At 55.9% G+C, this 27074-nt stretch overlaps 10 protein-coding genes across 10 annotated transcripts; 7 read left to right on the top strand and 3 right to left on the bottom strand.

The window, feature by feature from the left end:
* Window positions 1–198: 198 nt before the first annotated feature.
* On the top strand, window positions 199–2051 carry J3D65DRAFT_626895 (argininosuccinate synthase). The gene is made up of 5 exons (XM_066800479.1): window positions 199–408; window positions 481–543; window positions 593–614; window positions 663–1525; window positions 1579–2051. Exons 1-5 carry the CDS (start codon window positions 394–396, stop codon window positions 1876–1878), a joined length of 1263 nt encoding a protein of 420 aa, XP_066654369.1. The 5' UTR covers window positions 199–393; the 3' UTR covers window positions 1879–2051.
* Window positions 2052–2323: 272 nt separating this feature from the next.
* Window positions 2324–3179, top strand: J3D65DRAFT_646257 (60S ribosomal protein eL33; the record flags this gene model as incomplete). The annotated part of the gene is made up of 5 exons (XM_066802265.1): window positions 2324–2352; window positions 2515–2568; window positions 2679–2720; window positions 2814–2914; window positions 3082–3179. The coding sequence occupies 5 exons, from the start codon at window positions 2324–2326 to the stop codon at window positions 3177–3179; spliced, it is 324 nt and encodes a 107-aa protein (XP_066654368.1).
* A 3579-nt stretch (window positions 3180–6758) lies between these two features.
* On the top strand, window positions 6759–7798 carry J3D65DRAFT_668413 (superoxide dismutase; the record flags this gene model as incomplete). Its single annotated transcript, XM_066803115.1, has 2 exons — window positions 6759–7186; window positions 7246–7798. The coding sequence occupies 2 exons, from the start codon at window positions 6759–6761 to the stop codon at window positions 7796–7798; spliced, it is 981 nt and encodes a 326-aa protein (XP_066654367.1).
* A 2720-nt stretch (window positions 7799–10518) lies between these two features.
* J3D65DRAFT_626879 (Homogentisate 1,2-dioxygenase) lies at window positions 10519–12382 on the bottom strand. The gene is made up of 2 exons (XM_066800478.1): window positions 12034–12382; window positions 10519–11980 (listed from the first exon to the last, which is right to left on the bottom strand). Exons 1-2 carry the CDS (start codon window positions 12099–12101, stop codon window positions 10627–10629), a joined length of 1422 nt encoding a protein of 473 aa, XP_066654366.1. The 5' UTR covers window positions 12102–12382; the 3' UTR covers window positions 10519–10626.
* Window positions 12383–12504: 122 nt separating this feature from the next.
* On the top strand, window positions 12505–14048 carry J3D65DRAFT_626878 (uncharacterized protein). Its single transcript, XM_066800477.1, has 2 exons — window positions 12505–13592; window positions 13642–14048. The coding sequence occupies exons 1-2, from the start codon at window positions 12638–12640 to the stop codon at window positions 13989–13991; spliced, it is 1305 nt and encodes a 434-aa protein (XP_066654365.1). The 5' UTR covers window positions 12505–12637; the 3' UTR covers window positions 13992–14048.
* Window positions 14049–15182: 1134 nt separating this feature from the next.
* J3D65DRAFT_626876 (cytochrome P450) lies at window positions 15183–17321 on the top strand. The gene is made up of 4 exons (XM_066800476.1): window positions 15183–15559; window positions 15622–15913; window positions 16024–16368; window positions 16417–17321. Exons 1-4 carry the CDS (start codon window positions 15341–15343, stop codon window positions 17127–17129), a joined length of 1569 nt encoding a protein of 522 aa, XP_066654364.1. The 5' UTR covers window positions 15183–15340; the 3' UTR covers window positions 17130–17321.
* Window positions 17140–18658, bottom strand: J3D65DRAFT_626873 (WD40-repeat-containing domain protein). Its single transcript, XM_066800475.1, has 4 exons — window positions 18126–18658; window positions 17915–18073; window positions 17326–17865; window positions 17140–17281 (listed from the first exon to the last, which is right to left on the bottom strand). Exons 1-3 carry the CDS (start codon window positions 18549–18551, stop codon window positions 17485–17487), a joined length of 966 nt encoding a protein of 321 aa, XP_066654363.1. The 5' UTR covers window positions 18552–18658; the 3' UTR covers window positions 17140–17281; window positions 17326–17484.
* A 149-nt stretch (window positions 18659–18807) lies between these two features.
* J3D65DRAFT_626872 (N-terminal domain of NEFA-interacting nuclear protein NIP30-domain-containing protein) lies at window positions 18808–19823 on the bottom strand. Its single transcript, XM_066800474.1, has 2 exons — window positions 19615–19823; window positions 18808–19544 (listed from the first exon to the last, which is right to left on the bottom strand). Exons 1-2 carry the CDS (start codon window positions 19778–19780, stop codon window positions 18976–18978), a joined length of 735 nt encoding a protein of 244 aa, XP_066654362.1. The 5' UTR covers window positions 19781–19823; the 3' UTR covers window positions 18808–18975.
* A 514-nt stretch (window positions 19824–20337) lies between these two features.
* On the top strand, window positions 20338–21548 carry J3D65DRAFT_572406 (putative glycerol dehydrogenase Gcy1). Its single transcript, XM_066797644.1, has 4 exons — window positions 20338–20639; window positions 20697–20857; window positions 20903–21199; window positions 21250–21548. Exons 1-4 carry the CDS (start codon window positions 20397–20399, stop codon window positions 21449–21451), a joined length of 903 nt encoding a protein of 300 aa, XP_066654361.1. The 5' UTR covers window positions 20338–20396; the 3' UTR covers window positions 21452–21548.
* A 421-nt stretch (window positions 21549–21969) lies between these two features.
* J3D65DRAFT_554807 (fungal tRNA ligase phosphodiesterase domain-containing protein) lies at window positions 21970–24492 on the top strand (the record flags this gene model as incomplete). Its single annotated transcript, XM_066797203.1, has 1 exon — window positions 21970–24492. The coding sequence occupies one exon, from the start codon at window positions 21970–21972 to the stop codon at window positions 24490–24492; it is 2523 nt and encodes an 840-aa protein (XP_066654360.1).
* Window positions 24493–27074: the final 2582 nt, after the last annotated feature.

Raw genomic sequence — 27074 nt, 5'->3', positions numbered from 1 at the left:
TGCAAGTATTCGTTTGGGAGATGCAAGACGATAATCCCGACCGGGACGCCGCGTCTACCCGCAGAGCAGCGTGCCGCAACCAGTGGGAATGGATGAGATGCGATCCCGGAGAGGGGCCAATCTCGACGGCGCGGGGCTGAGTCACCCGCTGAGATAAGAGGCACACCCCAGGACCTTGTGTCTCGCAGGCGGTGAACGGAAGCACTTGCGCTGTCTTCCCCGCGATAATGCCGCTATCGCTCCACCTGCATGGATTAAAACAAATTTCCCAAGCTCCCATCTCTTGACCATTGCATCTCGTACTCCTCACGCGCCATTGACTCTCGTCGCTACAGTCTCCAGCCTCGCTCACGTCTCTCCTCCACGCACACAACTTTAAACTAGCACATCAACATGTCCAAGGGCAAGGCAAGTGTTTACAATCTGGGGACAGCTCTTCGGCATTGAGTCATCTCATCAAGGTGCTAACCTCTGCCATAGGTTTGTCTCGCCTACAGCGGTGGTCTTGACACCAGCTGCATTCTTGCATACCTGCTCGAGGAGGTAAGTTGCTCTCATCTCACTTCTCGACCTCTGCTAACCAGAAATCAAGGGCTATGAGGTCGTCTGCTTCAGTACGGTCCAATCTTCGAACGAGCTGGCGCCATGCTAACGATACACAGTGGCCGATGTTGGTCAGGAGGAGGACTTTGAGGCTGCCAAGGTGAAGGCCAAGCAGATTGGTGCTTCTGCCTGCTACGTCGAGGACCTCCGCCGCGAGTTCGTCGAGGAGCTCTGCTACCCTGCCATCCAGGCCAACGCCATCTACGAGAACGTCTACCTCCTCGGCACCTCCCTCGCCCGCCCCGTCATTGCCCGCGCCCAGATTGCCGTCGCTCAGAAGGAGGGCTGCTTCGCCGTCTCGCACGGCTGCACTGGCAAGGGCAACGACCAAGTCCGCTTCGAGCTCGCATTCTACGCCCTCCAGCCCACCATCAAGGTCATTGCCCCCTGGCGTGACGAGGTCTTTTACAAGCGTTTCGCTGGCCGCAACGACCTGCTCGACTACGCCGCCCAGAAGGGCATTCCCGTCACCAGCACCAAGTCCAAGCCTTGGTCGATGGACGAGAACCTGGCTCACTGCTCTTACGAGGCCGGTATCCTCGAGGACCCCAACGTCACTCCTCCTGAGGACATGTGGAAGCTCACCACGGACCCCACCAAGGCCCCCGAGACCCCCGAGGACTTTACCCTCTTCTTCGAGAAGGGTCTGCCTACGAAGCTCGTCTACACCAAGGATGGCAAGCAGACTGAGGTCACGGACACCGTCGAGCTTTTCCTGACGGCAAACGCCATTGCCAGGAAGCACGGTGTCGGCAGGATCGACATTGTCGAGAACAGGTTCATTGGTCTCAAGTCTCGTGGCTGCTACGAGACTCCTGGTCTCACCATGCTGAGGGCTGCCCACGTCGACCTTGAGGGTCTCGTCATGGACAGGGAGGTCCGCGCTCTTAGGGACCAGTTTGTCACCTTCAACTACGCCAAGGTTCGTTCATTCCACAGCAAAACTCGAGGACGCATTCTGACTCGTTGAAATAGATTCTCTACAACGGCCTCTACTTCTCGCCCGAGCGCGAGTACCTCGAGGACTCGATCGTCTCGTCGCAGAAGCACGTCAACGGCCAGGTCCGCTGCCGCGCCTACAAGGGCTCCTTCAGCGTCCTGGGCCGCTGGTCCGAGACCGAGAAGCTGTACGACATGAGCGAGAGCAGCATGGACGAGATTGGCGACTTCGAGCCCAGTGACACCACCGGCTTCATCAGCGTCATGGCCATCCGCCTGAAGAAGTACGGCAACATGAAGGCCGAGGGCGGCGAGGCTCTCGTCAAGCCTTTGTAAGCAGCGAGCTCGTTGAGGCAAGGTGGTCGCATGCGTGGTGGAATTTCATTGAACAAAAAAAGCGCTTGCTGGTGGCTTGGATTGGGTGAATTGACTTCGGGTCGGTTGTATGGAAATGATTGTACGTCTAGAAGGCTTATGAAAGAAAAAAAAGAATGCACGAATGATTTGACCAGCGTGTTCCGCGACTGTGTGATGACAGCCAAAACTTTGCAAGACGAACTTAGTATTTGACCGTACCAAATCCAGCGCTTGAAAATGCGTCATGGATAGATCAGCCGGGAAATGTCCGGGCGACGGGGATTGTCGGTCGCGGAGAAACCTTAGCTCCGCCACACGCACCCGGGCAATTTCCTTGTCTCGAGCAGGGTCGGTTTTCAAGACGAGAGACGACCGAAACCCCGCCTGGAGCCGCAACCACGTATCCAAGCGCACCGCAGACAAGATGAGCGAACAAAAGGGACACAGGCGTAAGTGGGATTTTGCTGCCGTGGGGACAGGCGACTTTGTCGAGAATTCGCGCAGACGGCTAACACCATTTTTTGATCTACCACAGTCTACGTCAAGTACGGCCCACCGAACCATCGCTCCGCTACGAGCACCGCAAGATTCCAGAGTTCCTGACACTGTGTGTAGGGGCCGTCACCTCAGCTACCAGCGCGGCAAGCGCAACACCAACCCCAACACGAGGTCAGCTCCGCCCAAAACCACCGCGACAGCAGTCAGAAGATGAAGAAAGAAACGAAAAAAGAAGAGGGATACAAGGGCCTTTTCAGAACGCGATACTAAAGGACCTACAGCATTCTTGCTCTCGAGGGTGTCCAGGACAAGGGCGAGGCTGAGTACGATTTCCCCCACCAGGACGAGACGAACCTTCTGGCGTCGCTTTGGATGAAGAATGCGATGGGCAATTTGGGCTGACACGGAATACACAGGTTCTACCTCGGCAAGCGCGTCGCTTTCGTCTACCGCGCCTCCAAGGAGGTCCGCGGCTCCAAGATCAGGGCCATCTGGGGCAAGATCACGCGCGTGCACGGTACGCTTCCCTTTTTCCTTCGCAAGCATGAAAGCACCCATCGACGAACTATACCACGGAACTGGTCTCCGGAGGAAGAGGAAGAGGAAGAGGAAGACTCGAGAATCTCGAAAAGGAACGTGGGACAATGACGAGGATATTGATTGCTGATGGAATTCGGCTCACAGGCAACAACGGTGCCGTCCGCGCCCAGTTCAACCACAACCTCCCTCCCCGCTCGTTCGGCGCCTCCGTCCGCGTCATGCTCTACCCTTCGTCCATCTAAATACCACAACCGGGCGCGCAACCCCGCTACTTTTTTTTTTTCAATGAATAAATTTCCTTGAAAACTCGAAAAGAAAAAGACTACGTGGATTATACCATCACCCCAATCCTTGTTCCGGGGGGGAACGCACCTCAAAATGTTCAGAGGAAAAAGAGAGATGGTCGCGGACAGAGACGGCGGTGTTTTTGTTTCGAGAGGCGCGCGCGGGACTCGAGAGAGGAACCGGGAAATGAAGGAGACAAATGACTCGACGACGTAGGGGCGGGCGATTCGAGGCGAACGAGGTTTCTCACGGTATGCGCTTGCCTCGGGAGCCACGGGCTACATGTCTTCTTTCAGCCCTGGCTGCGAACGACGGAAAGCACAAAGTCGATAACGCCAAGGCAATGGTGTGGATTGGCAGACTCAAACAAACATGTCCCCACCCTCCTCGCCTTGGTTGCGCTAAGGAAACCTGGGGATCATCGCTACCCGGCGATGTGCCTCTCGTCTCCTTGTTGCTCAAATGAAATGAAAGAAAAAAAGAATCCCAGCCATTCGACGCTCGTCTGTCTGCCAATTTTTGTGGTTGCGGAGAATGCTTCGCGGTCGAGGAATGAAATGTCGTGCTGTGCTGCTGCTGCTGTGCAGCTGTTTTGGCGCTTGGAGCTGTACCTGGACGTCTTGTTTTGGGCCTCGTTTGTATTGCTGTGTTTGGGGTGCCAGAACTCGGGGTTTCTGTCGTGTGTTTCCTCCCTCTGCACCTTGATGGCTACAGTGGCACGGCTGGAAGTCGGTCTCTACGAGCGATTCGCACGGTTGACTGTGGCGAGTCGACCATCGCAAACCCCCCCTATTCTGTGTACCTCTTACTCACTCCCCCTGACCTGCCTCCACGTCTGTCACGGCGCTCCAGTGTCTCTTTCCAGGTCTGCCAGTCACATAACAAGCCTCCAACTCAACGACGAACGGTCTATCCGCTTGGTCAAAGTAGTCAAAGTTCCATCGAGGCTTCACGCTGAGCAGGGCTAAGAGATGGCGAAAGAGACCCACGAGAGTTGAACCACCGCATCACGAATTGCCTGATTTGGCTGGCTTCCACTAGAGACACGCCTCATTTGCTCCGAGTACATATTCTCATCTTTGGCCAATTCCTGGCTCCATTCGACTAGGGTCATGGAGACAGTACTGGAGCGAGTGACCCATACCCTCCCATCTACTCTCCGATACCACTGTCACTGTCACTGTTTCGGCGCACAGTCTAAACACAGGCTACGCAACAGACGAGCGCATTGCCATCAAAAGTGGTCGGCCTAGACGGCATTCTTGTCCTCCGACCATCAATCCATCCGCGCCTGTCTACGAGAGTATCGACAGTGGTACTGTAGTAGGTAGTATATTCGAGACACCAAGACTTCCGGGAAGCCAGGCAAGCCAAGGTCAGAGAGCCTCTGAAACATGGCGGCCACGACTCACAGCCAGAGAGAGATTCCCTGGCTCGCAGCCGCACCCACGTCGTCACCTTGCGCGTCGTCCCTTGCTTCCTTGCAACAACGCGCAACGGCGTTAGATGCAGCAGCAGGGGTCCCGTTTGGTCGCGTGTCGGAGGCGTGTGGTCGGAGGTCGAGGTGAAAGAATTCCCTGCTTCGATGGTGAGCACGTCTGCTTCATCACCTTCCTTCGTGTCGATTCCCTCCTTGCTGCATCGGCGATGTCAGATGCGACCTCATCCTGGTTTTGCTCGAGGCGCGGGCACACGGACGACAGACATGGCCGAGAGCCGGTATCCTTCTTTTGCACGCGACGGCGAGCAGAGGAATGAAATGTTCAAATGACGTATGCGACAACGTCGAGGGAGAGGTAAGGTGGTAGGGTGGTCAGATGTAAGCTGGGTTCGAGAAGAGAAACAGAGGTGCCGGTCTGCCATTGAGGCATACACGGCATATTGACGAGTTCCAAGGTCACGGCAGAGAAGGACGGAGGGAGCGGTTTGATGATGTATGGTGGAGGAAAGGCCTGACGGTGTGGCCAAATAAGCCGGAGGTATACCATGGCAGTGGTAGATGGAAAGGGAGTTGGACGGAGTGGTTGGCTCCCTCTAGCTCCCGTCTGGGCAATCGACTTGGCAGCAGCAGGGTTGTTGTCGTGTTCCCAGTTCCCGCCCAGTCCCCGCGGGGCGACCCCAAAGGATCGACGAACTACTTCGCCCCTGCGTTGGATGGATCCGTCGACTCTTCCCGAAAAGGGAACCAGTGCGCGTTGGCGGGCTGAGCTACCACTCTTCCAACGCTTAGGTGGGTGGTTGGTGTGTCTTGTCTTGGGTGAGCATCGAGAAAAGCAACCAACGGAGCAATGTCAGCGAGACAGCAGCCAAGGGCCAGGAATGGAGAATTCTCGTGTTCGGCAGGGGAAGCGGCAGCCGCGCTGACGGCGTGCGACCAAATCTGGAGCCGTGTCGACGAAGCAGCAGCAACAACAGCCTGCGTTCCTGAGGCGAGGTGGCTGGGGAGCAAGCAACCGAAGCAACCAAGCAAGAAAAGAGCAAGGAAGGGCGCAGGCTGACAAGACGTACCGAAGTAGCCGGCCAGTGGCACACCAGCGACAAACGCGGCACCAAAGAGAGATGGTCAGCAGCTTGCAACGAACGGGTCGCCCGGTCGCAGAAGAGAGCGGTTTTCGGGCATCAAACGCGATGACGGGCGACTGAAGCAGAGAGGATGAGCGCTGCGACGCGACATGGCCATTTGGCCCGCGGGAGTGACTACCGTCGAACATGGCCGCAATCTACGGTGGCTGGGTCTCTGTACAAACGCGCAGCGGGTTTGTTCCTGGGGGTAGCACAATGACTGACCTGACGCCGTCTTGACACTGGAGAGTACGCAGGGGGTCAGTCACACAACTTGGCGCCGTGCTCTCCTTGGGGTGCATGTGGATTGTGGCCTCGCTGCGCCTTGCGATGTGTTGAGCTGAGCAGAGCAGGGTGGAATAGAGCAGAGCAGGCGCAGCGGCAGTCCAGGTCGACTGATGACGCGTGAAGAGGGATGCGGCTCACTCATGTGCGTCAGCCCTGTCTTCTCGTCGTCAAAGCCGTTTCTTGTCGGTCGAGGGTGCCAGGGCAGCTGAAACGCGGGAGCGCAGAGTGTCCTACCTTGCAGTGCCGCTGCACGCCAGAACTGGGCATGCCTGTCTACCCCGGATGAGCGGCAGGGACTGCGCCTGTCACCAACACCTTATTATTCATGACCACCGCCCCAAAACATCCCTCTCATCTACCTTGACTCCGGATTAATAACTCGCTCTGCGCCCAGCACTCTCCTCTTTCAAATCTCAAAGTCCCCTGCCAACTTGACATCATTGGTCAGCGTCCCCCGCTGCTCTCGTCACTCCTCCTCCTCTCCCTCCTAATAAAGTAAACGCCCGCGCCAACATAGCCGCTTGCAGTCCGTCGTTAATCTTTGGCCAGTTGGGACTACCTTTTTTTCCTTGCTACGACTCACAACCTTCTCAAAACCTCTCGAGTCCGCCCTGTCCGCTGCCTGCCCAGCTCACCATCCATCACTGCTCGTCCACGAGGAATCCACTCGTAGCCAATCGTTCAAAATGCTCTCCTCCACCCTCGTCGTTGCCGCTCTCAGCGCCCTTGCCTTTGCCCAGGAAGAAGCCACCGGCAAGCTTGGCGATGCCATCGAGAACCTGAACAATCCTCCGGCCACCGTCTATCAGGCCGTTTTCGACCAACCCAAGTCCAATGTACGAGGTGTCGTGGTGGCCTCTTCCGTCGGCCCTGGCCTTCCTGTCCAGATCCAGGTCAACATTGCAGGCCTCCCTGCTGAGGGTGGCCCGTTTCCCTACCATGTGCACGACCAGCCTCTTCCCCCTGACGGCAACTGTACAAAGACCTTGGCCCATTTGGACCCCTTTATTCGCGGTGAGAAGCCTCCTTGCAACCCCAAGAAGCCAGCGACATGCCAAGTTGGTGACTTGAGCGGCAAGCATGGTGTCATTGAAGGTCAGGCCTTTTCTGCCAAGTAAGTACCGTCCAGCTCATATTCAATCTGTATGATTATTGGGCTAACATGTACGACAGCTACCCAGACGTCTACCTTTCCCTTGTCCCTGGAGTTGGTGACTTCATTGGCAACCGCAGCATCGTCTTCCACTACGCCAACTTGACCCGCATCACATGCGCCAACTTTGTCCGCGTCACTCCTGAAATTCCCAACGTGGGCAAAAACAATGCATTCTGTCCTCCCGGCGCTCCTCCCGCTGGCACCACTCCGGGATTCGTCACTCCCGGCGCTGGCGGCATTCCTGCTGGCGTATCTCCTCCACCTGGCTTCCCCTTTGGCACCATTCCGGGCACCGCGCCTCTACCAATCCCGACCCGTGCCGCCGGTAATGGCGCTGGTGGCGCCGGCGGCGCTGGCGGTGCAGGCAACGCTGCTGGCGGCGCCGGTGGAGTCGGTGGTGGCGCCAATGCTACTAGCACTCCCGGCGTCAATGTCAGCACGCCTGTTGTACCGCCTACTCCAACCACTCCCTTGACTACTGGGCCTCCTCAGGTCACGACCGCTGCTGCTGCACGAAACCGCATTGGAGGCGCAGTTGTTGCCATTGCCATGGCAGCAGCTCTGTTTTGAGTTGGAGCCGCATCATGATGTCGCGAATTCACTTGACAATCCAGTCAGAATCGTGGCGGATCAAGCGTTTGCGATGATGATGTGCTGAGGTGAGAGCCGACGCGCGGGTTTCAGGATCGACCAGAATCTACAAATCCAGTTCGGGACTGGACTGGACACGACACCTGGATGGAAAAACGGCCTTGGACGGAGTTCGCTGTTTCATTTTGCATCTACCCTTGCCCCGAAAGCCATCTGGTTCGACTATTTGCTGTAACCTTCCACGGACGGCGCAAAGGCGCTGAGCTCCTTCGGCTTCGAAAATCGAAATCTTGCTTCTAGTTCTGCGTAGTTGTGGGCCCCCGTAACTGCTCCACACGCTTTCCGCGTCGACCATTGCGTCGGCGCTGCGTGTACATCGAGGTCATACGCTACATGCTTTGCTTTCCTTCCTTTCTGTCGACCCATTTTTCGATTCGATTGCTCGGACTACGAGCACTCTTTGTTGCTCTGTTCTTCTGCGTGGCCAATCTTGGCCAACTTAATTTTTCTTTTCATGTCAGCGACCTCTGTCTGCTCTATTTGGTTCACTTCTTGGTAGCTGCACGGCGCAACACTCTCCTTATACCCAAGTCCACCAGTCTTGACTTTTTCACTACCTGACTTCTTCCGCTTCCCTCACCACCTTGGTTGTCTCATCCTTCGATCATATGATCGCTACCACTATCCCCTCTACTTGTCCATCTATTGTCTGTCTCATTCCGTAATATGCCTGTCTGCCATTTGTCAACCCAAAAACAGTTTTCCTTCTACACTTCACTTCTCCCTTACCCTCCACCCACCCAATCACGCAACTCCTTCTACCGCCTTGTTCAAAAATGTACATAGACACGTCGCCGCCGCTCAATGCGCCCGCACGCGACAACCAACCATAATTTATGCATTTGTGCTGATCTCTTGCCAACTACACACCAAACCATGATGCTACCACCACGACCAAAAATCTACCCCTCACCAAGACCCCCTCAAGAACCGCCCAAGAACCTTGGCCGAAGACGCGACGGCGCGGGCCTCTCCCAACGCCTGCAGCCGTCGCTCGTCGTCTAAGGACCGTTTGGTTAGCCTGCCGCAACGCCGCCGTCGTTGGCCCTCCCTCCCTCCCTCCCGCACCATGGCACGCGCGCGCGTCTCAGGTGCCTGGGCGGGAAGGGAAACCTGCCATGGGTTTGAGGTGTGATGGGAGAGCGTCAGGAGAACGGGGCAGGGGGAGAGGGAGGAAGTGACGGGGGCGAAACGGCGTCTGTCTTATGCGTTTTGTGTCGTCTGGCGGGATGCGATGGCGCTATGGCTGGTTTGACTGCAGCGTACCTCACTAACGCAATGCAACTCCGGGCCCCTGATTGCTGCTCTAGGTGGTCTGGATGACCCGATTTCCTCCGGTGTGATTGAATTGCTTTGCCTGGGGTCGAGGGTCGATTTGATGGCGGTAGGCTTTGTGTGATCCTAGTGCGCTCCTGTGGGTGCAGTGGCTGATTCACTGCGAGTTTTTGCTGGCACTGGAAACAGACAGAGCACAAGTCCCTGGTCCACACAGCTGCCACTTCGCAAACTAAACTGCCTCTTTCGCGCATATCGGTAAATAAACCTCTACTCCGCCGTCTTTACTTCTTCTGCCTACCGCGGCACAACGGTTTGGCCAGGCACCCTCTAGAGCCACACTTTTCCCACTCCTCCTTTCTCTCTCTTCTTCCTCGCGAGCAACATCTCCAGACCCCACACATCTCCCCAGCGATTCACAGCCACAATCCACGCAGCCAAACCACTCATCCACTTCCTCCCTCCACGCCACGCTCAACGCGCAAGCCCGCCGGCAGACGCACTCGGTTCTCAGATGTGCCGGAGGACCGACCCGACAAGCTACGCAAGCAACGGCGCAGATAGGCAGGTGGGCAGGGACCGGGGTGTCGGGAGGCCGCGCGGACGAGGCAGGGAGGCCTTGCCGCCAGGGCTGGTAAGGTAGGGGTGGGGAGGGTTGGGTGAGTGCTTTGCCGTTCGAGGTGGGAGGAGCGGGAAGAGATATGGGGGAGGATGATGATGTATTGTCAGTCAGCGGTGGAGGGCATGATGAACAGTGCTTTCTCGCAACACCGTCCCTCAGTCGCGAAGAATGGGGAAGATACTCTGATGGCTTATACTGTACTTACCGACAAGTACAGGATTGACGCAGTGTGCCCACTCAATTGGCGCACAGGTCAAGATGCAAGATCACGAACGATCATCGATCGCAGAACCCGGTTAGCAGCAAACGGACGACAGGGACAGGGCACACCATCCCCCCCGCGATCATAAACAGGGACAGGGACAAGGTCAAGGTCAACACCAGGGGCCCACCACCTTCTGGAAAACCCGTCGATGACGACGCGCAACGGCGGCCGACGGACGGGACGGGCGACGGAACCGCTGCGGGCGGCGGAGAGATGCGGCAGCGGGAGCGATGGAGCAAAAATGTCGTGTTCGATGCTACGCTGTTGCATCTGCGATGATTGTGCTTGTTTCATCTGGTATTGACGCAGCGAGGCGCGAGAGGGGCGGGCGGGGGTGGGGAACTATGGGGTAATGAGTGGCTTCTGCGCATGTACAGTATACACAGCGCAAGGGCAAGGCGTGTTGATGAGCCACGTTGCAGCCGTTTGATGATTCGTCAATGGAAGGCGACGGGCCACAGTGTGAAAAGAAAAGAAAGGTCGGCGTGGTATTTTACCTAGCATCCGAGTAAACGGCAAGCCATCCAAACAATTTCGTTCCACATCATTTCGTCAAACTGAATCATTATCCAAGGAAATCAGCGTCTACGCATAGTGCGGTTGTTGCCTTGCGTCCGCCTGGCCACCGTCCGCAGTGACCTCGTTTGCGATGCGCTTCTTCCCTGCTGGAATCTTGAAATGCGGCTTCAACGGTACCCAACTCTCACTGTTGTATCCGTCCTGGATTTTGGCGCACTTGCTCAGGCCCCACTCTGTCACGCCGACCATGAGGCAGCTTTCAAACATGAACGCCATGCTGCCCTCGCCGACCTTTTGCGGCTTCAGCTCGACTGATGACGCCTTTTCATGCGTCGTCGCGTCCGGGCCGTGCGCGGACATGACGTTGTGCAGACTGGCGCCAGCTGGTTGAAACCCGCCCCCCGTCTTGGCGTCGTACTGGCCGTGGATCAATCCCATGAACTCGGACATGGTGTTGCGATGGTACCAAGGGGGCCGGAATGTTTCCTCGGCCACCAGCCACCGCGGCGGAAAGATTACAAAGTCGGCAACCGCTGTCCCTGCGTGGTCCGTTGGCGCCGTAAGGACCGTGTAAATGGACGGATCCGGATGGTCGTAGGAAATGCTACCAATGGCATTGTACCTTCCCAGGTCGTACTTGTACGGATAGTACAGCCCGTGCCAGGCGACCACGTCAAAAGGGGTGTGGTTCTGCTTAGCGGCAAAAAGCTGACCGGCAAACTTGGATAAGAGCGTCCACTCTGTGCTCGTGTCCTCATCAAAATATGCCACTGGGGCTTGAAAGTCGCGCGCGTTGGCGAGACAGTTGCTGCCGATGGGTCCCAGCTCAGGGAGGGCAAAGTGGCCTTGGTACAGCTCGCAGATGTAGCCTCGGACCGGACCCTGGGGTAGGGTCACGCGATACCGAACACCCCGTGGAATGACGCAAATCTCATTGGGTCTGACGAGGAGCTTGCCCAGCTCTGTCTGGATGTCGAGGACGCCATGTTGGGGGACGATGAGAAAGTCGCCGTCTGCAGAGTAAAAGGCCGAGTTCTGGTCCATGTCCTTGCCTGCAGCATAAATGTAGTAACCGACACCCGATTTGGTGACGGGACTTCCAGCGCCGGCGATGAGGTGCAGGGCGTGGACCCAGTCGACCGTCTCGTCGAGGTCGAAAGGATCCCATCGCAGCTGGTTGGGAATCTGGTAAATCTTCTCCCAAGGCTTGTTTTCCGGGTTGGTGTTGAAGGTCTGATGCTCTCGCGGCTCAAAGTTGCTGTGGGCCGACGCAGGCAGGATTCGATACAGCCAGGTCTGCTGATTCTCGGCACGTGGAGCAGTAAAGGCGGTGCCCGACAGCTTTCCAGCATACAGACCATAGGGTGGTGTCTGGGGCGAGTTTGTGGCGATGGGCAGAGCGCCCTCTACGGCTTCAGTCCTGTGGCGGGGGGTTAGTGACGGGCAACGTGGGTCGGGTGACCAGGCACGCACTCATGGTAGGAGTTGAAGCCATTCTGGTATCGATATTTTTCGGGGACGGCGAAATTCGTGAAAGGCATCGTGCTCGTCGCAGTAGTCGGGGTTGAAGAGCTCGGTGAGGTTGCGCTCAGTCAAGGGAACCAGGCTCTTTGGGACCTTTGTTGCGGGGGAGGAGCGCGGCAGGCGGATGCGTTTGATAAGACGAGACCAGACGCGGCGCTGCTGGATCTGAGAAGGGGAGGGCTTGTTGGGATCGTCGTAGGAGGAGATGACACGGCCAGAGGTGCTGGAGTCCATGTCGCCTTTTGTCCCGGCGGACTAGTGTGAGGGTGTAGCCGTCGAGTGCGGAACTGGAGATGGGATGGAGGAAGTGGAGTTGGCGGGAGGCCGGGAACCCTGTGTGGGGAAGACGTGCACTGGCCACCCCAACCGAAAACGTGCGGAATCGCTCCGTCAGAGGGGACCCGACCAGGAACCATCATCCCTTGAACCTACATGCTATGCCCGCGCTGACGCTTTCGAGCTACGGCTTCGGCCTCAGCTTCAGCTTCAGCTACAACTCTTCTGCCATCTCCTCCTCCTCCGTCGACAGTCCTCGTTGAATCACCGTGTCACCATGCCTGCTCTCCGCTCCTGGCTCAACATCCCCAAGGGCTCGCACTTCTCCCTTGCCAACATCCCGTTTGGTGTCATATCCACTCCTCTGTCACCCAAGCCCCGGGTAGCCATCGCAATCGGTGATGCCGCCCTTGATCTCGAGGTCTTTGTCGCAAATAATGGATTCTCCGCGCTTTCAATCATCCAGCCACACCAGCAAGTCTTCTCCGAGCCCACGCTGAACGCATTTGCGGCTCTCGGCCGTCCAATTCACAGCGTGGTCCGCAAGTATATCCAGGACATCTTTTTGGAAGACACGCCGCACCCGGAAATTCTCAAGGACAATGCCGCCCTTCAGACAGCCGCCCTCGTCCCTCTCGACAAGGTCAAGAACCACATTCCCTTCAAGATTGGCGACTACACCGACTTTTTCGTCGGCCTGAACCACGCCTTCAATGCGGGCCAAATGTTCCGCGGGCCCATGCTCGCCCTGAACCCCAACTACAAACACCTGCCCGTGGGATACCACGGCAGAGCGTCGTCGGTCGTGGTTTCGGGGACCCCGATCCGCAGACCGAGCGGCCAGTTCTTGGAGAACCCCGCTGCCGAGGTCAAGAAGCCCATCTTCTCGGCCTCGCGCAAGCTCGACTTTGAGTTGGAGCTGGGAGCGTTTGTGTGCAAAAACACAAAGCTGGGCGAGCCCATACCCGTTGACGAAGCCGATCAGAGCATTTTTGGAGTCGTCATGATGAATGACTGGTCTGCTCGTGATATCCAGGCTTGGGAATACGTTCCCCTGGGTCCATTCAATGCCAAGAATTTTGGAACGAGCGTCAGCCCGTGGGTTGTCTTGTACGAGGCACTTGAGCCTTTCTTGACCAAGCCGCTTGAGAATGACGAGGACATTCTGCCGTACATGAAATCAGAGCGCAACGAGACGGTCCCAGACATCAAGTTGAAGGTCGACATTGAGTGTAAGTGCTCGCTCCTTTCTCTCTTCCTTCTTGACTGACGAGAACACAGCAAGCTCTGGAACCAAGGGAACCATTTGCGAGACCAGTGGCAAGAACCTCCTCTTTTCATTTCCGCAGATGCTCGCCCACCACACAGTAGGCGGGTGTCCCTTCAACGTAGGTGATTTGCTTGGATCCGGCACAATCAGTGGCACGACTCCTGGCTCACTGGGCTGTCTTTTGGAGTCGACGCAAAATGGCAAGCTGAGCATGAAGCTCTCGGGAGGAGACGAGAGGACATTTCTTCACGATGGTGATGAGGTCATCTTCACCGGCGTGTGTGGCAGCGACGAGGAAGCCCTTGTTGGATTCGGTCAGTGCCGCGGGAAGATTGAGCCAGCGCTCACGTTTCCATTTTAGACGACATCTGTGTATGTGCATCCTTTAGTTAAACCAAACAAGATCATTCATGTCGTGCTTGCTCTTCTTTCATTTGGCCTCAAGTCTCGAGGCGTGCTGCAAGAAGTCGTGGCAATTGTGATTGCAGTCTCGGAGCTTCTTGATGACTTTGAACTTTACATTCAAGCCAAACGGTTCTCCCGCCTGCTCGTCCTATATCCCACGAATTGTCCCTGAATACACGGCCTTGAGCGGCACAAGCCTTCTCACAACACGGACGATTTCGACAAACCAATGACGCAATGCACGCAAGCACCTACCGCAAAAGCGCAAAAGCTACCCCTGTCCGACACTCCCCCCATCTCCACTCCCAAGCACCCCGCACGGCGCCTTTCCGCCCGCCCGCCCAAGGAATCCGGGGGAGGCGCGCGAGCACGTCCCAGCATCTCCACAAGGCGGGGACGGGACGACGGAAAGCGTCCGCACGACTCGCAGCGGCATCCCCGCGCGCCCAATGGCCTGCGCCCAATTACAACTGCGCGCCCCAAAACGCAACAGGGTGCCATTGACAGGGCGCGCCGGCCATGATGCTCCAGGAACCTGGGCGCCGATTGAGAGCAAGCTTTGTCGTCTGGTTCCGGACCCGAGTTCAGCCTCCGTCCCGAGTCGACGAAGTAAAAAAGGGGCGATGGAAAAGCTGAATGGCTGTGGATGTAGAGATGACCTCGAAACGGGCCTGACGGATTGGTCGCAGCTGGCCAATTGCTCCTCGTGAAATATCCACTATGAGCTGAGGCGCCTGGCCACCTGCAGCGTGGAAGCATAGCAGCACGAGACCACATGGGGCTCCACCACTGACGCGCCAGCAAGCAGCGCTTGACTGGGCAGGTTTGTGGCGGGAGTGAGGAAGACATGTAGGTTACCATGCTGGACGATTCTGTGTCTAAATCAGCACCCTGAGATATACGAAAGTTTTGACTGTCGAAGAATTGCTCAATCAGCGGTGGCCGAATACGCAAAGCTTCTTTTTATATAAGCAAAGTATTGAATGGCTACATAGCGAAAGCCGAAGGCCGAGAGGAAGAGGGACATAGTTGCTACATGACAACACTGCTAATGGCAGCTGTTTGAGTGGAGGCGTGTGTGACGCTAGAGAGTGCGGAACGGCGAGCGCTGGGACGGAATGCCTGCTCTTCTAGCTTTCCAGGGTCACCCGCCGGGTTGCTCTATGGATTCGGGGCGCTGCATAAAAGCTCCTCCAAAGACTTTTCGTTTGTTGACATTACCTTTGCCCAACTCCTCGGTCTAAATTCCTGTCATCGCGGTCCGCACGGTTTCTCAGTAGCTATTTGGTCGCCAAATCTGTCGCCATGTCGTTACCGGTGCAGATCCTGGCCGCCGTTGTGGCCGTGTATTTCCTTATTCGCTACTTCAACCGGACGGATATGCCCAAGATCAGGGGCATTCCAGAGATTCCGGGAGTGCCGCTTTTCGGAAACCTGATTCAACTGGGGACAAACCATCCAAAGGTAGCGCGCGAGTGGTCCAAGAAATACGGTCCGGTTTTCCAAGTTCGTCTGGGTAACAGAGTAAGTAGTGACAATAAATCGAATGATTCAATGCGTGTGGATGGTGCTGATCATTTTGCCAGCGCATCGTCTTCGCCAACAGCTTCGATTCTGTCCGCGATCTCTGGATTCACAACCAATCTGCTCTTATTTCGAGGCCTACGCTTCACACTTTCCACAAGGTCGTGTCTAGCTCCCAGGGCTTCACCATCGGCACTTCGCCGTGGGACGAGTCGTGCAAGAATCGACGCAAGGCCGCGGCCACGGCGCTCAACAGGCCCGCCGTGCAGTCGTACATGCCCATCATTGACCTCGAATCGTATGTCAGTATCATCGAGATGCTCAAGGACAGCCAATACGGCCAAGTTGACATCGGTGAGCTTTGATTCTTGCTTTTTTGTCGAGCATGGCACGAGAGTAGCCAAGATATGACTGAAAAGGAGTGGAAGGCTTACTACACCAAAAACCCAACTAACTCGCTTCAGACCCCGCTCCCTACTTCCAGCGTTTTGCGCTCAACACCAGCTTGACGCTAAACTACGGCTTCCGCATTGACGGCAACGTCAACGACGACATGCTAAGAGAGATTGTGAATGTGGAGCGGCTCATCTCCAACTACAGATCAACCAGCAACAACTGGCAAGACTACGTCCCCTTGCTGAGACTGTTTTCGACCAAGACGAACCAGGGCGCGGTGGAGAGCAGAAAGAGGCGCGAGGTTTACATGAACAAGCTGCTACACATGCTCCAGGAGAGAATCGCCGAGGGGACTGACAAGCCGTGCATTACGGGCAATGTGTTGAAGGATCCGGAAGCAAAGCTGAACCATGGTGAGTGACCGAGTAGAGTTGGAACTGTCAGTTGCTAACATTTACCAGCCGAGGTCCTTTCCATTGGCCTGTCCATGGTATCAGCAGGACTAGACACAGTCCCCGGCAACCTGATCATGGGGTTAGCAACGCTCTCCTCGTCCACCGGCCAACGCATCCAGAAAAAGGCGTACGAAGAAATCATGCGCGTCTACCCGTACGGCAACGCATGGTCGCACTGCCTCGTCGAAGAAAAGATCCCATACATCACGGCGCTCGTCAAAGAGACGCTGCGCTTCTGGACCGTCATCCCCATCTCTCTGCCGCGCGTCTCCATCAAGGACGTCGAGTACAAGGGCGCCGTCATCCCGGCCGGCACCACATTCTACATGAACGCGTACGCGGCCGACTACGACGAAGACCACTTCAAGAACCCGTTCGACTTTGAGCCCGAGCGGTACATGAAGAGCGACGAGGAAGGCAACCCAGAAGTCAGCGGTACGCCTCACTACGGCTACGGTGCGGGCAGCAGGATGTGCGCTGGCAGCCACTTGGCGAATAGGGAGCTTTTTACGGCGTTTGTGAGGATGATATCTGCGTTTGAGATTATCGAGGCAAAGGACCCTAAGGATAGGCCAATTATGGATTGCTTGGAGGCCAATGCTCTGCCTACGAGTTTGACCATGGAGCCGAAGAAGTTCAAGGTTGGGCTCAGGGTGAGGGATAGGAATGCGCTTGAGCGGTGGTTCCGGGAGAGTGAGGAGAACACGAAACATTTGTAGTTGGAAGCACGTGGATTCAGGAAAAAGCGAATTTGAGAAATGGCGAATGGTGCTTTTCCATTTCAATTGACTCGGCGAATTTGAAGGGTAGAAATGCCATGTTTGGCAAATCTCTTGTTACTATATGAGTCGTGGCGCTTTTGGTGATCTTGCTGAATGGTGTCAGACAGATAAAATACAGTCGATCGGCACTCACCTTGGTATCTTTTTTCAACAAAAGCGACAGTGTAAGCTCTGCCGCCAAACTCGGGGTATACGGTCATTTATGAGCCTTCCCTGGCTCATCTCAACAAACTCGGCTTACGCGCAGCCAGCAGATCAACAATGTCGATAATCATCCACACTGGAATCAACCTCAGCCCCTCTCAGCTCCACCAACAATCTTCAGGACAGTCGAGTCCGAATAGGCGAGGACGTAGCGGCTCGGGTGCCATTGTACGCACGGAGACGGAGAGTTTATTTCCACCTTGTGAACATATTCTCCAGTCTCTACGTGAGCGACTTCGAGTCCGGTACCTTCGTCTGAACCCCCGACGATGTAGCTGCCATCAAAGGAAAAGCTGACGGTGCGGACGGGCCCGGTCATGTTGGTGAGGGTGCGCTGGCAGATCCAGTCCTTGGTATCCCACAATGTTATGAGTGCGTCGGAGCCGCCGATGGCTAGGTATGATGCCGTTGGCGAGTAGCAGATGGAGTAGCAAGAAGATGTGTGCGCGTTTAGTGTGTGGACTACGTTCTGTGTCTAGTCAGCCATGATCCAGGTTATAGGTAGATTATTGACAGACCATAGACGGGTAGTCAAGAACCTTGACGTGACCCTCGCCCGTCGTCAAGAACAGCTCTTGACCGCTCCAAGAAAACGTCGTCTGGTTTGTCTGCACAGGTTGCGGGTGAATAGGCAATGCGGTAAAGGTCGAGCGTGAAATCGGAACGAGTCTATCGTCCTGTGAAGCGTCAGAATCATGGCCTCCGCAACAACGCCATCCATTCACTCACCTTGCGTCCAACGACCACCTCACTTCCGTCTGGTCTCCATGACAGCGTAAAAGCTTCGCCTCCAACCTCGACCTTGGAGATACAAAGCTTTGTCCTGACGTCCCAGAATCTGACCGTCCCATCAGCGCTGCAACTTGCCAGCTCCGACTCCTTTGTAGGGTTCCATGCGACGCGCTCAATCGAATTGGTGTGTCCACGTAGCTCGGTCGAATTCTTTGCTTGAGGCTTCTCCGGATTCCAGACGCGTAGTGTGCGGTCTGATGCGCCCGTGGCGATCAGAGTGCCAAGGGGATTCCAGTCAATGGTGCGAATGTTGCGCGTCGCGGTTCCTCGTGAGACATCGGAGTACGTCTGCGTCTTGAGCTTTGAAAATACCGAGGGAAACGTGGCTTTGTTGAGTGTTCGAGGGCGCGATGGAGGTGCCATGGTGCAGCGGGGGTTGAGGTGGAGAGGAGGTTTTTGGAGTGTCAATGGTGCCGATTGCTCAAGGCTGGTCAATTCATGCCGCGATTGACGTCGTTTGAGGTTTTGGCGCGAGCTCCTCGGCCGCCGGAGGTCTCTTAGCGGTGTTCAATGCCGAGTAAATGCCGTTGTATGGCTGCAGCTTGGTAGGCAGGCTGGATGAGATTCTTCATGAGATTCCCAAATGATGTATTGATCACTTGAAGCATTTCTAACTTGTGTGGAGGTTTCAATCCTTGCAGTCACATTGATTTTTTTTGGAGCTTATTGCTCACATACTCTCGCATCTTCTACTGTCTGACTACCTTGATGGCAAGGCTTTGATCAAATCATTCTCCTCCAAGCTTTCATTCCGTTCGGTTTTCTCAAGTCTGCCAATTACTTCCTTTTAATCATCCTCATCTGACGAGTATCCAGCGAGACCCAGTCCAGCAGGAGCGGGCTTGCTTGGAATGACGGGCTTCTCTTTCATCTCCGAGCTTTCGGCCGACTTCAAACCATTTGATGATGACGCAGCTTGCTTGGGAGAGTCGTCCTTCAAGGTGCTCGGCGTAGGTTTGGTACCGGCAGACGCGCCTGAGTTCGTGTCTGACGCTGCAGCATTTTCCGCCGCCGTCTTCGTGGACTTGTCATCGGTGCTTGAAGCTTTTCGAAGCTTGACCCCGAGCAGATTCTCTCTATCCTTGCCCTTTTTGCGCTTCTTTCCCGCGGGTACCCATTGCTCTTCTTCGGCAGCTGGGCTCCCCTCGGTCCCGGCAGCCAAGCGAGCAGCCCTTTCGGCTTCTTCTTGTTGCCTGCGGAAGGCGTCCAGTTGTTCAGTCGTCTCCGTTCTGACAGCGGCTTCTTTGGCCCGTGTTGATTCTAGGACCGAGTCGAGAAATTCGGCTTCGTCTTCATCGAGTGAACGGAATTGGTTTTTGAACTTGATTGATTCTTCGAAAGCTTCTTGTTTCTTGGCTATGATGGTTCAAGATCTATCATATTAGCTGCCGTGCACGATTGAATGTCGGTCCCAGCCGCAATTCACCCTTGTTCGCCTGGAGAACCTCGTAGAGGCTTTTGCCGCCGTCCTGCTCTTTTTCCTCCTCTTTGCGCCTGCGGGTGGCCTCAATCTCTTGCTGGGCCTTGAGCCATTCCTCGTCTCGCTCGATTGGCTGCTCGTTGGTGCCGCCCGAGACGAAACCGGACGACATGGCTTGGATGGATGGTGGTGGTGGGGTTGAAGGTTGTCGACGGTGACGGAGCTTTGGCGCGAGAAGCCCCTCTCGTGGAGACCGTGCGGCGGTGTCTGGTGCGCATCATCGGCGTCGGTCATGTCGCGCCACAGCTGCCCTTACCCCGCCATGGCAGTCAGTTTTTGGCTCCAGACAGACCAGCCGACGCTTTTGTTTACTGCTCATATCCCGGAAAAAATGGCCCCTTGCGCCCTTTCGTCTACAACTACTTGACTCCTGGTCAATCGGGACTGGTCCTTCTCGAGACGAGGCAGACGTTGAAGCCGTGAATGAGGGCTCTCACAGGGCTATCAGCATAGCAGGACCAGTAATCGGCGCCGGTACTTGGTCCTCTCAGCCGGAACATGTGTGCCTGTCAAAGTCTACAATTTTCTTGACTTATCGAAACTCCAGAGTCGACTCAGGTGGCCCGATGCAAGCCATGCCGGTGCTTGCCAAACCGGAACGTCATGCTGTGGGTACCTCGCATCAAAGCTAAATAACAGCTCGCTGCTCCCAACTGCCCTGACCGCATCCCCCCTCTTCCTCCACTTTTACAAACCACCCCTCACACCACACCTCATACCAATTCACAATGGCCGGCACACTTGAGCACACCAAGAAGACCTACACCCTCAACTCCGGTGCTAAGATTCCGGCTGTCGGTCTCGGCACCTGGCAATCCAAGCCGAACGAAGTGCGCGAGGCCGTCAAGGTTGCGCTTCAAAAGGGCTACCGTCACATTGACACTGCTCTGGCCTACCAGAACGAGAAGGAGGTCGGCGACGGCATCAAGGATTCTGGTGTTCCTCGCGAGGAGATTTGGCTCACCACCAAGGTAGAGTTCTTTGCCTCACTGAGGAACTGCTCGTAGGCTAATTGAACGCGCAAAAAGCTCGACAACACGTGGCATCACAGAGTTGAGGAGGGCATTACCTCTTCGCTTCGGGACCTCCAGACCGACTATGTGGACCTCTACCTGATCCACTGGCCGGCATCCATGGACCCTGAGAACCCTCAGAAGGAGTTGCCCGACTGGGACTTTATCAAGACCTGGTACGTTTCTTGACAACCTTTTTAACAAGACTGACATGAGTGTAGGCAAGAGATGCAGAAGCTCCCTGCCTCTGGCCGTGTGCGCAACATTGGTGTCTCCAACTTTTGCAAGCACAACCTCGAGATTCTCCTCAACCACCCCACGACCAAGATTCCTCCGGCCGTGAACCAGTACGAGCTGCACCCCAGCTACCCGGCGCCCAAGCTCCTCGAATACTGCAAGGGCAAGAACATTCACCTCACTGCCTACAGCTGCCTTGGCTCGACCGACTCGCCGCTGTACAAGGACCCTGTTGTCGGTGAGATTGCCAAGGCAAAGGGCAAGAGCGTGCAGCAAGTCCTGTAAGTGAAGACGAGACTAGTTGTCTGGAAATGATCTGACTGTCTTGCAGCTTGATGTGGGGTATCCAACGCGGCACCAGTGTCATTCCCAAGAGTGTCACTGCCTCGCGCATTGAAGGCAACTTTGCGCTTGACGGCTGGGAGTTGACTGCGGATGAGGTCAAGACTCTGAGCAGCCTCAAGGGCCGTTTCAAGGTCTGCGATGGCACCTTCCTCGGAGGCGCCAAGATCTTCTACGATGACGACGAGTAGAGGTCGTAGTGAATGAGGGCTGCTGTACGACGGAGGGGGGCCATAGATACCTACCTAGCTTGAACGGACTCACGAACCACAATGAATAAAGATTGCAATAGAGTACAAAGCAAAGTGTCAAGGAAATGTGGTGAGAGTCAACAGGGTGCCGGTGACGGACAGCGGGGTAGGGTCTGTGCTGCGTGGGCGGTGTCTGTCTGCGGTCCAGTGGGTGACTCCGCCAAGCTATGACGCTCACGCTTTCCTGCCGACATTTTTCAAACAACCACCAGCTCTTTCACTCCATGCCAACCCACTCTCTCCTTCGTTGTGCGCGTTCGACCTCTCGTCCTTCTCTTCGCCTTGTTTCTCCGTCAAAACAACGCTGTCTGCTTTTCAATCCGGCTTCCAGCGGCAACCGAGCTTTGTTTTACTCTCGCAACGCCCTTTTACCGACACGCGCGCAAACCACCCCCCGGCAAACCACTCCCCTCTACTACTCGTTTCTTCGCACGAATATCTCCAGAGAAGCTCACGCCATGGCGAATCGCCAAGAAGCGCCGCACAAGGCGCAGGATCCACAAGAAATCGGCCAATTAGTGCACACCCTGGATGAGCACTGCAAGAAGGGCAAATCAAAGGCAAAAGGCGGTTTCTCCGTGAAGAAACACACCTTCGAGCTGCCGAATGGTCGGACCGTCGACTCTTGGAAAATGCAAGACTGGGACTACAAGAAACCCAACCTGCCGACCTACGCGCGCGGCTTGTTTACCTACAAGAACTTGAATGGCGACTGGGAGATTGCCGTGAGAGGTTACGACAAATTCTTCAACCACGGCGAAGTAAGAAAGACGGAATGGAGAAATGTCGAGAAGAACACTAGAGGACCATACGAATTGAGCCTCAAGGAAAACGGCTGCATCATCTTCATCTCCGGCTTGGACGATGGAACCCTTCTCGTGTGCAGCAAACACTCGACTGGTGGACGCGCCGATGTTCCGTTGAGCCACTCCCAGGCAGGCGAGAAGTGGGTCGACAGACAGCTGCAGAGCCTTGGAAAAACCCGGGAACAGCTTGCAAAGACTCTGAGGCAAATGAATGCAACAGCTGTGGCGGAGCTGTGTGATGACACTTTTGAGGAGCATGTTCTTGCCTACAATCCTGAACAATCGGGTCTGTACCTCCACGGTATCAATCTCAACCTGCCAGAGTTTGCTACGTACCCAGGCCACCTCATCGACCGATTCGCTACCGATTGGGGATTCAAGAAGACGCTGTATCTCGTGGAGGACAACATTCAGAGTGTCAAGACCTTCCTAGACAAGGTGGCAGAGACTGGATCGTATGCCGGCCGCGAAACGGAAGGCTTCGTCATTCGATGCCAATCTCGGAACAGTGAAGATGCCCCGTGGGAAGACTGGTTTTTCAAATACAAGTTTGAGGAGCCTTACTTGATGTACAGACAGTGGAGAGAGTGTACCAAGGCATTGATTGCCAAGGCAACTCCCAAGGTCAAGAAACACAAGGCCATTACTGAGGAGTATTTGGCTTACGCAAAGCGCCGTCTGGCAAACGACCCAGCACTGGCCAAGGCATACACCCAGAACCATGGTATCATCAAGCTGCGAGATGATTTCTTGCGCGAGAGAGGCGTCAAAGGGTCCGACATTATCAGACAGGAGATTGAGGCCGGTGAAGAGGGTCCGGAGAAGAGGAATGTCACAAGAGACGTTGTTCTGGTTCCCATTGCTACAATTGGATGCGGTAAGACCACGGTAGCTGTCGCTCTCGCCAAGCTCTTTGGCTGGGGCCATGTTCAGAATGACAATATTGAAGGCAAAAAGAATCGTCCGCAGAGATTCGTCGAGGAGATTTGCCGCACGCTCAAGAATTATCCAGTCATGATTGCTGATAGGAACAACCATCAAAAGAGGGAACGCGAGCAGATAATCAAGGACCTCTCGCGGGCGATTCCTGGCGTCAGTCTCGTGGCACTCCACTACGTTCATGAGCGCGAGAACTATGACCAGATCCGAAAGGTCATGCAGGATCGCGTTCTCAGCAGGGGTGACAATCACCAAACCATTCAAGCAAACAAGAAGGGTTCAAAAGAAGTCATTGGCATCATGGAAGGATTCTTGGAACGCTTCCAGCCTCTCAACGCCGACGAACCGCCTGACGACGGCTTTGACACGGTCATCGATTTGGACGTCGCATCTTCCTCCCGGGAGAATCTCGAGACTGTCGTAGCACAGTTGCATTCGGAATATCCCAAGCTCTTCAACGAGATGCCTACCGCCACCGATCTCGACAATGCTATTGACGCGGCCTTGCACAACTACAAGCCCGACATCCAGCACGATCTGAGTTTCGGCAACAAGAACAAGCTAAACAAGCAAGGAGGCCAGCAGAATCAACAGGGTCTGCAACAAAAGAAGGCCAAGGCGCCCAAAGTCGACTACTTTGCCGTCACGCTCCCCAGTCAACGCGTCCACGGCATCCTCGACGCCATTTTCCGCGACAAGGACGCCGAGACGCAGCAATTCTTCCGCCGGCTCCAGGGCAGCCGCCGCGTGCAGCCCAACTTTCACGTCACGCTCATCCACCGCGCCTCCAGCAAGGACAAGCCCGACCACTGGCAACGCATGCTGGATCTCCACCAGGCGACGCTCGACCAGAACCCCGCTGCCAGCGACCCGCCGCTCGGCAAGTGCAAGATCCAACTCGAGCGCCTCGTCTGGGACGACCGTGTCATGTGCTTTGTCGTCCGCCTCGTCAACGAGTCCCAGCCTGCATCATCCAATGACGGGCCGGCCGGTGCTGCTTCGGAGAACAACGCCAATGGCGGTAGCGGCGGCAGCGGCTTCTTCGAGACGGTCAATGACGTCGCGCACGTCACGGTCGGCACGGCCAGCCACGACATCAAGCCGAAAGAGAGCAACGACTTGCTGCAGCGCTGGCTGCACCAGGGCAGCGGGCCGCAGTCGGGCATCAGGGACGCGCTCGTCCCCGGCCAGATTATGCTGGATGGCTCCGTCAAGGCTGTCTTGCAGCGCTTCTAAGATGGGTAGACGGCGCCATGGTAGGCAGAGGTCGGGCGGTGGTGGGCAGAGATGGCGTGGCGGCTTGGCTTGAGTGCGATGGACTGAGATGGTGTCGTTCGGCCTGCGTTGGGCGAGGGCATGATGGAGTGAGTGGTGGAGTGATGGGTGAATGCGTTGAGTGCTCCACGGATGGACGGAGAGACCGACGGAAAAAAAGAGACGGATGGACTGCAGAACTTGCTTGCCATGGTGTTTAGGCCGGGAGAAAAGCATGGGAGTTACTTCATACATCATGGCCTTCGGTTTTCTTGCTTCGAGCGCATCCTCAGAGAGTTGAACGACAGGCGGAGAGCGAGCGAGCGTAGAGAAGCGTGGATGGATGAGTTGCGGTGGCTTCTTCATGGGTATTGTTTTTCTTTCTTTTTTCTGGCTTCGAAAGTCGATTGACCGATCGACTCGACTCAGTAGTGGCAGTAGCGGTAGCGGTAGTAGTAGCATTAGAGAGCGTAGATGGATACCACTGAATCGAATACAAGAGACGCTCAACTCATGGATTTACCCATGTATCATCCTAATCCTCCGGTGCAGAGCCAGCGCATTTATGAACAGTCCAGGACACACTACTGGCGTGCTGAATGATCAGAGCGTGGTGACGCCTTTTGGACGGTTTTTGAGACTGTGTCTACTAACCCATCTATACGTGCACATACATGTACGTGCAGGTGAGGTAGTGACAGAGCAGCAGTGCGCAGAGGAAGCGCTGGGAAGGCATTGCAGATAAACGGCATGACGAGGCGCGCAACAAGCACAGCACGACGCCGAAGATGGAGAGAGGGTGTTTGCATTCACCTGCGCCTGGAGAAAGAAACAACGACTGTCGTCTTTTGCTTGATCAGTGAACATGTTTTCTGGCGAGCATTTTCGCCTGTCTGTCGCTAGATCGACATGTGTTCAATGCATTCCACGACGATGGGTTGGATGTCTGGCAAAGCTTTCGTCTCTTCTAAGGGTAGGAAGCTGGGATGAGGATGCCATGCCGTTGCAGCGGAGCCTGATGATGTAGGGAGTGGTGGCGCGCACTGCAAAGCCTCGACGGCAGAGTGTCCACGAAAAGAAGAAAAGACGAAAAAATGCTTGGAAGGGGGCTCGTTTCATGGCGAACAGCGTCCTGCCAACGACACCACGCCAGCAGGCTGCTGCGACGTCTCCTGCGTGAGAAGCGGAGGAGGAAAGAAGAAAAAAATTCCTAGTCAAAAGGCAAAAAGGTGGAGAATACAAAAAGACGGTGGAGCATCGCAGCATCTCACGTCCACTCCGGGCAGCAAGCCAGGCAGACGGCTGGAAATGCACCGTGGCTGCGCCTATCAAGGGTGCAGTCCACCTATCAGAGGACGTCAACCAATCTACGCAGGCCGAACCTGAGGCAGAGGGCGGCGGCGGCAGCGGCGAACAAGCATGGTTGGATGGCGGTCGCGGCGAAGAATGAGATGCGGTGTCCAAACGCGTGCAAGAGCCAGGAGCGAAGGCGGCGAGGCTCAGCGGGCACACGACCAAATCCTACGGCGTACGTATGCCGTGTGCTGTTTTGTCTCTGTTGCTGCTGTTGATGGATTGGGACAAGGCAGACATGACGACCAACAAGGCTGCCAGCCCGTGGGCGGGTGTCGGTTGCGACGGGACTGCTTGGAGCGCTCGTGTCCCAAGCTGCACCTGCACCTTGTCAGCCGCCTCTCCACTTCGTACTCGCCGGCACCCGTTTCTGACGGCAGCACACATGCACCCATGCTCTTGTGAGTTTGAGATTTGTGCTGCTGATGGTGAGAGTGAGAACATATAAGCTCGTGATGGTCTGGACGGATGGGCTAAAAGTGAGTGCCGTGGTTGCCGGTCTGGCGGCACACTTGGCAGGGGTTTGACGGGAACGCTACGCACACCAAAGGCGGCATGTGGCGGCTTGGAATTTTGGACGAGAAACGCGTCTGGTAGGGGGACTAAAGAGAGTGAGTCACAGCAACTGCCTTTCCCTGCGTTTTGAGAGTACGGCTCCTGGATGCTAGGTAGGCGCTGTTGTGCTCCCGTAACCGAAAGTAGTCTACCGCAATGTGGAGGCAGTGTTGGAGAGAATGAGGATTGCACTTGGATGGTGGAAGACGAGGTCAAATGTGGCCATTGTCCTCGAGTGGAATGGCTGCGATGGAGATTGCGGAGTTTGAACAAAGAGCGGACAGGGAAGGCCAAGGCGAAGCCGGGGAAAACGGCAGTAGAGGCTGAATAATCCAGCGGGATAGGGCGCGGTTGACATGCAGCACCCCAATCGGTGAAATTGGCGCTGCCGGGGGCTGCCTGAGCTAGCAGCTAGCAGCTAGCAGCTAGCAGCTAGGCAGCAATGGCAGTGCGCGGCGGCCGGCTATGGATGGAGAGCCATTTGGGCGGTTGCAGCAGAATGTGGTCGACAAGTTGCATGGTGACGAGGGCGACAGTTCATGAATGAGGTGGGGACGGTGTCGTGAAGCAGGCGGCCGGTAAAGGTGAAGCAGAGGGAGCCTGGGGCAGGGATCACAAGTGGTTGAGCGCTGGCGGGAGGCCGAGGGCGAGGGCGA

This window comes from Phyllosticta citribraziliensis, assembly GCF_038025025.1.
Source record: "Phyllosticta citribraziliensis strain CPC 17464 chromosome Unknown J3D65scaffold_7, whole genome shotgun sequence".
Taxonomy (NCBI): domain Eukaryota; kingdom Fungi; phylum Ascomycota; class Dothideomycetes; order Botryosphaeriales; family Phyllostictaceae; genus Phyllosticta; species Phyllosticta citribraziliensis.
Note: the sequence above shows the minus strand (reverse complement) of the source record. Positions and strands in the feature narration are given on the sequence as shown.